The sequence below is a fragment of the Lipophrys pholis genome, assembly GCF_963383615.2.
Source record: "Lipophrys pholis genome assembly, chromosome: 1".
Lineage (NCBI taxonomy): Eukaryota > Metazoa > Chordata > Actinopteri > Blenniiformes > Blenniidae > Lipophrys > Lipophrys pholis.
This window is the reverse complement of record NC_137635.1, coordinates 6,397,535-6,407,372: the sequence shown is the minus strand read 5'-3', so window position 1 is coordinate 6,407,372 and position 9,838 is coordinate 6,397,535. Positions and strand designations below refer to the sequence as shown.

Genomic DNA, 9,838 nt, shown 5'->3' with positions numbered 1-9,838 from the left:
CACAGAGGTGCAGCATCCTCCAGGTTGGTTTTTTTTTTGGTTTTTTTGGCGCACATGGAGAAGAAAATACAGACACACATGTCCAGACTGTGTTCACCTACTTGTCCAGATGAAAGGCTGCGATTTCCGAGTTGTGTCTTTCAAAGTCGGAGAAATAGAAGAAGTCAGGCGGCGTCTGCTGCTCCCGGGTCTGCCTGTAGGAGCACAAGAGGAAAAAAGAAGTGTGATTAGTCCGGGGGTCAAGATGTGAGCGTTGGGCACACAGGAAGACTTCGGCTCTTGGCTGCGTGTCGAAGCATCAATCTCCACATGTAATCTGGATACAAATCTCAGGGATCACGGCGGGCTCACAAAATGACAGCGTCGCACAGGAATGTTTGACGGGCGTGCTGCACGCCGACACACAAATAAAGCCTTTCACAGCAGACGTCTCCTCTCAGAGCACCTCTCGTCAAACCTGCTGATTTAGACCCGCGGACCGCCAGCAGCGCCTGTGAGCAAAACCCGAGGCACAATAAACCAGTGTCCTTGCCTTTAAAAAAGAAAAAGCCCTCCGCAGAGTTACAGTGGGTGTTTCATGGAAGAGAACAATTCAAGGTCAAAGACGTCCTCCTGTTCTCGGCCTGTACCTATTTCTGTCCAGCCCTCATCCTTTCCCCAAAAAACTGCTTCCCTCACACATTCTGCCTTAAAGCTCTTACTGGGGGAAAAAGAGCCTCTTAAAGGCTTAAATCCCAGAGCTGATGGAAACATGGGCCAGGATGGAGCAGGACGGGTGGGGGTGGGGGGTGGAGGTGAAAAGGCCGAGAAAATATGCAAATGTATTTGAAGAACACAAAAACCGCAGTCCGTCACCGCGTTGCACTCTTCCTGCATATTTCACTTCTTCTTTATACAAACTGCCTTCTGTCTCTTTGCTTTCTTGCATTGACAACAGTAAATACTTTCCAGGAAGGCAGCGGAGTGTAATGATTTGGACCGCAGCCTCTTGCCATTTCTACTCCAGCTCGTTGAGGGAGGATGAGAAGAATGGAAACTATCTTGGCAACTTGTCTTTCCCTCCCCGTCTCTCTGGCGATTCCCCCTGGAAGCCGCTCTGTGTTTATTTCACTCAAAGTCGTCGATCTCACCTCCTCTGCTTCGCTGCACAACAGTTTTCTAGACTTTTTTTTTTTTAAATTCCTCTTTGTGCATCTGCGGCTTAATACTTTCTATCTGTCTGCGTCTCTCCCTCCTTCCATCCCTTCCTCAGCTGATTGGAGCTCCGCAGCTGCAGAGCCGACAGCACCCGTCATTAGGCAAACCCGAAAACACACTCATCCACTAAAAATTCCTCCGTTTCCTCCTCCTCCTCCTCCTCCTCTCTTTATCGCCCCGGTTCCGTCGGCCTGCAAATCTTTCTCCACGCAAAGCGAGGAAGCGAGAGTCGGGTGGCCAAGTTCGACCGCGGTAAGCAGAAAAGTTTCACGTCACGGTTGAGCGGGTCGCCTTCTTTCCCCCACATTTCTCAATCTGGGCGGTCGCTGCCAGCAGAGGCCGAGTGATTGTATCACTCGCTCTTCTTCTGCATAGCCTCGCTCCAGGGACACGGCTCTCGCTCCACATCAAGGAAAAATGATCCTGGCTTTGAAAGCAGAGAGCGGAATGTATTTACACCAGAGAGGCTCGGTCCAACAACGGGCCGGGGTCATTTATAGCGACAACTCTTTCAATCAGCACGGACACTCGCGCAAAGTCAGGTGTTGGATTTATCTGCCGCCAAACGACAGGAGGCTGGAGGCTGCGTCGTTTACAGTTTGGAATGAAAATCAAAAGGAAAAAAAAAAGAATCGAAGATTAGAGGCCAGAAAACGACTGAAAAGGAAAGAAGCCGTCACGTCTGCACGTCAGAAAGTGTTTGATTGGTCTCATATAAAGAAAACGAGGAAGCAGGAAGGAAACACAAACCTGGATCTGTGCAAAACAAAAAGAAAAAAGTTCACAAATATACAAAAACGGGAAAAGAAAGACGGGGAAGTTTATTTGTCTTTGTGGTTTGAGGAAAAACTGCAGTACTGGTTCAAGTACAAAGTTTGTTTGGTCAGCTTTTATTTTTCTAAGTTCAATAAATACCGTCTGTCTCAAAATAGCTGCTCCCCATGTCGCAGCTCATAACTCTGCCAGTGTTGACGAGATGGTTTTAATTTTTCAGATTTGAGGAGAAGAGACACGAACAACGAGACGCCAGTCAAAATGTTCTGGCCTCAGGAGGAAAATCTGTTCTGCTATCGGTTTATTTAGAGACAAACCATTTCAAAACGGTGCAAGTCAAGTGAAATTTCACAGGAAATGTAATTTCAACAGTTATCCACAGAAAATTGTTGGTCTATTGTTTGGGCACAAAAATATCAAACCGCATAACAACATAACAAGATGAACGCAGCGAGAGATTCTTTCTGAATGAAAGTCTGCAGCAAAGTGGGGGTCACTTAAAATGTTCTCCAATAAAAGTATTTTTTGAGCGAGAGACTTGAAATCTGTAGTTATTATGTCCTGTTTTTTCTTGTCTGAATAATAAACTTTTTGCTGACATGGATTGCAGGTATTGTGAGACATTCTGCGGTTCCTTTTTGGCCCTCAGAGGTCAGATTGCTCGCCAGAAAATGCTGTAGACGCTCTCCTTTATCCCCAATATGCCAAAATATTACAGTGAAGACAAATACTGGTGGACACGCCCACTCTCATTCACATATGAAAAGCAGATTAACCAGTTTTTTATATTGCAGAAATCACTGTTAGAAGTCTTCACTACCAGTATTTGGCGAGAAAGCGACAAGAGATGCATAATTTCTCTTAAAATATTGAATTTGAAAATAATTTAAAAAAAAAAACCCAATATGAGGATGCCACAGAGTAAAGACAAGCTTTGATTTCCAGCCACGTTAAAAGCTTCCAGCAGAATTTACAGGAGAGAAAAATATCACCAGACTCAGCGAGGGATGGGGGAGTTTTGACTTGCCAGTATTTCATGACCGAGCTGACTGTTACAGGAGCGCAGCCAGGGAGGTTTTCTTGGAGGATAAGAATGAGCAAACATTCTCATGCGGTGATTCACGGTCATGTAGCCTTTTAAAAAAAAAAAGAAAGAAGAAAAAAAAAAAAAAAATACCTACTAGAATACGCCACATGTTCCCACTACATTACCCTCTGTGTATAATGAGCTGCTTCATTCACGACCTCTAATACCAGCCCGTCTGGGCGACGCGCTCGGTGCCGCAGAGAGAATGTGAATGATGAAATGAGCGAGTGAACCGAAGCTGTGGCCCGGCTGAAGCGCTGCTGCCCCGACGCTCTCCTCTCGTTGAATGGCAGCCAGGAAGCAGGAAGGCTGGATGATTACCATGATCCACAACCAATTCAAATGTCAATAAAGTTATTTAGAGCACCCCCCCCCACCCCCACCCCCCTTCCTGACAGTGAGAAGAGGAGCAAAACGAGTGAACGGAGGAAGGCGTAAAGAAAGGAGGAAAACTGAACTGGCAGAAAGGTATTGAGGTGAAATGGGCAGATTGAGAGGGACAATGAGGACAAACTATCCACCGTGTCTCTGCTCTTTGAACGAACAAATACGCGGCCGTTGTTTACATAATCCGGCGCGTTCCAGTCCTCCGACAGCGGCAACCGTGTTCTCAGGACCCGAGCATGTTCTGATCAAGAGCGCCATTATGGAGGCGTGTTGAGCCGCAGCAGAGGAAACATACATAAATGCATGACCACATAATACAGTCTATAAATGTTTGAGTACACGGTATGCACTGAGGCCCAGAGAAAACACGGCAGGACGGCTGAGACGTTGGTTACTCAAGAGCTTTCATTTTGGACTCCCTGGTTGAGTTTAACCTTTGAAATATTCACAAATATACAGCGGAGTTATGCTGAATGAAAAGTAAGACATCGCCGCCAGACGCTGCCTACGTCTCTATCTCCCCTCAGCCGGAGAAGACAACAACCGGATATTTATGAGCAGGATTTGGTCGCATCAACACGTCTGGGCTGCCGTCAGATGGTCGAGCAGCAGGTGAGACGCGCTCAGCCGAGCGCCCAGCGACCCCGGCGCTGCTGTAAACACATAGTTTACACCGTCCAGCCGGCCAGACAGTTTCTTGGCTCCACTGTCTGGTCCGAGGGGCCGCCGGGGCAGCGAGGGTCTCTCGGCAAACACACAGCGGTGTGAAAACAGAAAGGTGAAGGAGAGAGCTGCTTCTGGAAAAAAAAAAAAAAAAAAACCTGCGACTGGACGAGGCAGCCATAAGGGCGTTTCACTACAAGCTGCAAGATAAAGACAGAAACTACCAAGAAAATGATGGAAGTAAATGGACTTCATGTTATGGCACATTTTCATGACTACTACAGTGACCCATGCAATGTGTTCACACACCACGAGGAGTATTTAGGCTTCAGTGTCCTGCCCAAGGGCACTTTCTTCCATGGTAGGGTACCAAACCTGGGCGAAGACTCGCTTCATACCGAACCACAACATCTCCAGTCTGTTTTCACACTCGTGGCTTCCTGCGCCAGAACAAAGTCAGAAAACTAAATTACATCTTAGTCCAGTTCAGCTTTCAGACCCAAAACAGCCTGTCAGAAAACTGGAGGGACATTTTTGTATCATACAGCTCAACCTTCCGAAGTCGTTCTTCACGCTGTGACTTTCAAAATTGTGAATTTTACAATAAATTTCTTCCTTATGTGTGAATCTTTCAGGAGCTCATTTCCCGTCACAAACCTTTTTCTTTTTTTCCCACTATCGCTGCTCATGTTTAATCTGTGTCTGTGCTCAAGTTATCGAAACGTTCCGACTCGATGCCAGATGACAAGTGTGTCACTGCACTTTTGAATATACGTACGCAGCACGCCGGCACTATTTTATGTAGTTTCAAAGTCAAACGGCCGATCGATCAGCATGTGCTTAGAGCTGTGCTCGTAGGCCCGGAGCATAAAGGGGAAGCGGAGCGGAGGAGTAAAAAAAGATATGCAGTAAAATATAAAAGGACAAGGGCATTTTCTAGCCCCAGCGGGCTCCCACCAAAGGGCTGACTCCACACACTTGTCACACATCATCCGTCAAACGCACGAGCACGGCGGAGCCAGTGCACGCACACACAGATTTACACGCCTCAACGTACACATCGATATATAAAGACACACAGAAAGACGGTGTGCGGATACACACACATGATGGAGAGCGACGAACAGTGTCACTGAAACCTCTAGAGGGCGGTGTTGAGCTGCAAGGAGGCAGGTAAGCTGCAATACCGAAGAGAGAGTTAACAAAAAAAGAAAAAAAAAACAACAATTCCGTGTGTGGGTCAAAGAATAACAATAAAAAAAGAAAAAGTGTGGGAGAGAGTGGAGATGAGAGGAGGTGGTACGTTGTTTTATCTCAAGCATAACGCATGTGAAAGCTGACCTTCTTCCCACAATGACATTTGATAAAATGAAAAAAAAAAAAAAAAAAAAAAAGGCTTCCGTTGCCACACGAGACGGGCGTACCGGCGTGTTTGCATTGACGATACGTGTTACTGTTTACTGGCCTTTGCTGCTTTAACCCCGCCGCTGTAATCGCATGTCTGCGCTGACGACTCGCCGCACAAATGGGAAGCTTGTTTTGTCTGAGTAATGCTCCGGAGGTGGCACTCAGAGAAAATGAGGAAAGGACAGAAAGAAAGGAAAGAAGGAAGGAAGGAAAATAGAATGACTCAAAATGAATAAAGTGAATTTTAAGCAGCATTACATTGGTGAATGCTATTAGTGGAAGTATTAAAATCCTACGTTAATCTTTTAAATCTCACTTTTTCTTTCGCAAACGAACCCGTCAATGATAGATCTCGAGATATGAAACGTGTCTTAAGTTTCAAGGAAGCTGTGTTGTAGTTTTCTCCTCAACACATGAACAACATTTTGCAGGAAACTTGATGGTAAATTCAAGTCAATGAAATTCCTTTCAGAGGTGGAAACAACTTCTACAACTCTCACACGTTGTTGGAGACCAGGGGAGTCAAACACGTTTTATTTCAGCCAAATCATCTTGAAAGTTGAAGTAGAGCCACAATAACCTTTAAATTTATACTTTGAAGTTTGAAAACGTGACCATAAAACTAAACAATTACAACAAAAAAATGACAAGAATCTCAACAAAAAGCCAGTTTTATTGGCGCAATGCTACCCTTTAGAAATGAGTTGAAATAAATAAAGTTTTTTACAGTTTGCTTGGTGGTTTGGCCGGACTGGAGCATCGCCTGTCTCACAGGTCTTATGTTCGACTCCCTCACATATTCTTGAACATACAAACACTATATAACATTTAAATTCCTGAAATTGTCTCCTTTTTATGTCAGAAAACTCTCAAAAACTTTCTCAAGTCTCACAAGCTCACAAATTTTACGACTTTTCACAACAAATCTTCGACCCCGTTCACCTGACGTTGTTTTACGTTTCCTTTTCAGAAAAGTTTCACGTTAACACGTCGCTGTCCTGAAAAACGACGTCCATTACCACGACGTAGGCGGGAAAAAGACGATGCAGTTAGCATGCCAGGCCACGAGATGGCGCTGTTGGTTGTTTTTGTAATGAAACCACACACATATTCCAGTTCCCTGACAAATTTGAATATTCCAGAAGCATTAAACATACAGTAAGTATATATATATATGACACTCACTCGTCAGCGTGGGAGATTCCAAACATGACAAATATTCCAAAACAATGGAAGATAACAAAGAAAAAACCTGATTCCAGTCTGTACATATCTGCGCCAGCCTTCACACCCTATTGTGTGCAGGCGCAATGAGTCAGGTAGTAAAAAAAAAGAAAAATTCACTCAAGGATTTTATTTTCTAGCGCACCACAAACACCCAGCGGCTCTTTAAATAACCTTTACGCCACCATCCAGGTGTGTGTGTGTGTGGGACTGGTTCTGTGTGTGTCACAGTGTTTAAGTGTCACGGCTCCCCGGGCGCCGCGGCGCTCTTCATCCTTCCCTCCCTCGCCCCCTCCGATGGATAGCTGTCTGCCGCTCTCGCTTTCTCTTCGACACACCGGAGGAGATCGACGAGCAGAGGCGGCGGAGAACGAGACACAAATAGGAGCATATTGTCTTCACCGGAGGACGCCGTCTCACAGCGGGGGGGCTGACAAAGTGCAGGTTCACGTCTTTTTTTTGCTAAAACCGTCACTGATAGTTGAGCGTAGGAACGTTTGGGAAGATGCAGAATAGAAGAGCAGAGCCACAGCCTGAACTGAAGGAGAGTGACACACACTCTCCGAGGGAAGTTCTAAAAGCACAGAAACACACAGACAGAGGAAAAGATCACTGTTAGACTGCCACTCCCGCCGTGAAGCCAACTGCAGAAACCAATTCATCAGCGTGACAAAGGGAGAAACAGTCAACAGAATCAATTATGCAATAGAGATGAATTAGAAAAAGAATAAAAATGAAACTACATCCTGTTTGAAGTTTAGCTTCGGTATCCTTGAGGCCGGCGCCATGTAGAATGCAGCCATCCTGAATAAATCACCAACGCCTTCAAAACACAACAGGCTGTGTTTTTTCTTTCTTTCTATCTCAAGCCACTTCAAAGAGGGTCTGCGCTCGAGCAAAGAATAGGCCTAAATGAAAATCACTGAGCAAAACACAGCTATTAGAGTTTTAGTGTGTGGCAGGACAGCATGAAGAGCTGGGAGGAGGAGGAGGAGGAGGAGGAGGAGGAGGAGGAGGAGGAGGAGGAGGAGGGGGAAGAGGAGGAGGGAGCCACTGGAATAAGCAGGTTCAACTAGATCGTTATTGAGAAGGTTCTTAGACGTTGGCAGGAGGCGAAACGTGAGCTTTGCATTAGTTTGAGGACTTGCACTGTCATTACGTTTGCATTATTCCTCCATGGAGATCCACGCAGCGAAGCCACCATCCGCCCTCCGCCCTCCACTCTCCCTCCCCAACTGTTGTTGTGTAAATATTCTGGCCAGATACAACCAAGCAATAAAGATGAAGCCATCATCTCACAACATAATCTGAGACAGATATACCGCCGCCTGCGACAACAAGCTCCATGTCCTTATCGGCGCAGGAAGCCTCCCAGCAGCACAAGCCCTAATACAGCAGCACCTCTTATCTCTGCACCGCTATCTTCTTTGCTTCTCTGTAAGGCTATATATATATATATATATATATATATATATATATATATATATATATATATATAAAATATATATAAAAATCACCACTACTACCTACTACTGTTTGTCAGCTTTACTCTATCTGGATCTACAGCTCCGGGAGAACAAATACACAGTTTGTGGCATGAGTGGACACAGCAGAAGCAGCCCGGGAGATGCTTCCAAGAGTCGTTCTTCTCCCAGCGCTGGAATATGACAACATGGAGTAACACACGATCCTCGCTTGTTAAATGTATGAAAGCAGACAGGGAGTCAGGAAGAGCTCCAAGTTAACTCAATTTAACGGGTCAAATTCTGCAAAATTCACCTACTAATGGTTTTCCAGCAGTACTAATCGTCCCCATACCTGGACTGACGCCCCAGAAGTGAAGACAGTCTGTCCTCTCTCTCCCTGGCTTGTTTCAGGTTTTAAAAAGTGTGTTGCTCCAACCAGCCAATCAGAAATCAAACCCTATATAGTGTCATCCGGGGTTTAGCCAATCCCAATCAAGGTAGGCCCTCCCTTTGACTCCTCCCACAATTAGGCAGCTCTGCTCTGGCACATGGCACCACGAGGGGAAGTACTTCCTCCTCTTCCCAAGATGGGCATGTGTGGGCGGAGCCAGTCCAGCTCACACAGACACAGCAGATTCTGAATGCAGCTCCTATGATCCAATATTCAAATGGAGGAAAATCAAGGAGGAGCGAGAAACTTTGAATGCTGAAGGTTTCTGGAACCACCCGACCAGGAGGAGGAGATGAACATCTGGAGAACAGGAGAACTTTAAACACCTTAGTGGACGAGATATAATGAAACAGAGATGAATGGTTGGTATACAGTCCAAAAGCTAAATTATAAAGCATGAAGTTTATCAGGAGGTAAACAGTCTAATCGAATATTGTGCATAAGTGAGATTAGATTCTGCACGTCGGACGGGTTTTGTCTGGTTATTGGGTGAAAAGGTGGACGGATAGATGGATGAATGGATGGGTAGAGGTTTCCATGAATAGAGCAAATGCACAAAACCAAGAATTAAATAACATGACGATTTGAGAATGGCTTCACAGAGATGTAAACACGCGTTATTGAATTCATATACGAGCCACATAGGAGGACGACCGAACTGCCTGCTAATCTCCATTTCTAAAGCGGAGGTGGATTACACATGTGTGTAAGTGGGAGAGAGAGATGATGAATTTTCCCTCCGTGCAGCATGAAAGAGCGATCCTTAATCTGCAGCGTTCAATCGGCGCTCAAACGAGCGGCGTGCGGCAAAGCGCTCGCACTGAGCAGCGTGAATGAGGCGTACGCAGGGCCGCATGTTGACCAAATAATCTCATTATGTTAAACAATTGTACCAAATACGAACGTATAGATGAACGAGAGCAGTATCTCTGAAATGTGTCAAGGCTTCAACAATGCGGGAACATTTTCACTGTCTAACTTCTATTAAAGAGAACCTGTTAGGATTATCATCACGTGGATGTTTTTACCTATAAGACTTTAGTTGTATGAACATAGCGTTTAAGGACTAAATTTAACCTTTGGACTAATAGGAAACTTTGGACACTTGGCTGGAAAAAATAACTTTTATAAACCCCAAATCAGGACAAATCTAATGTAGAGGTTTTGTATGGTGACCCAGAA

At 45.3% G+C, this 9,838-nt stretch overlaps 1 protein-coding gene across 1 annotated transcript in view; it reads right to left on the bottom strand.

The window, feature by feature from the left end:
- Positions 1-9,838, bottom strand: part of fam20cb (FAM20C golgi associated secretory pathway kinase b) — a 55,317-nt gene that overhangs the window by 9,579 nt on the left and 35,900 nt on the right. The window contains exon 4 of the mRNA XM_080472447.1: positions 102-194. Coding sequence (XP_080328573.1) covers positions 102-194 — 93 coding nt within the window. The remainder of the gene's footprint in view (positions 1-101; positions 195-9,838) is intronic.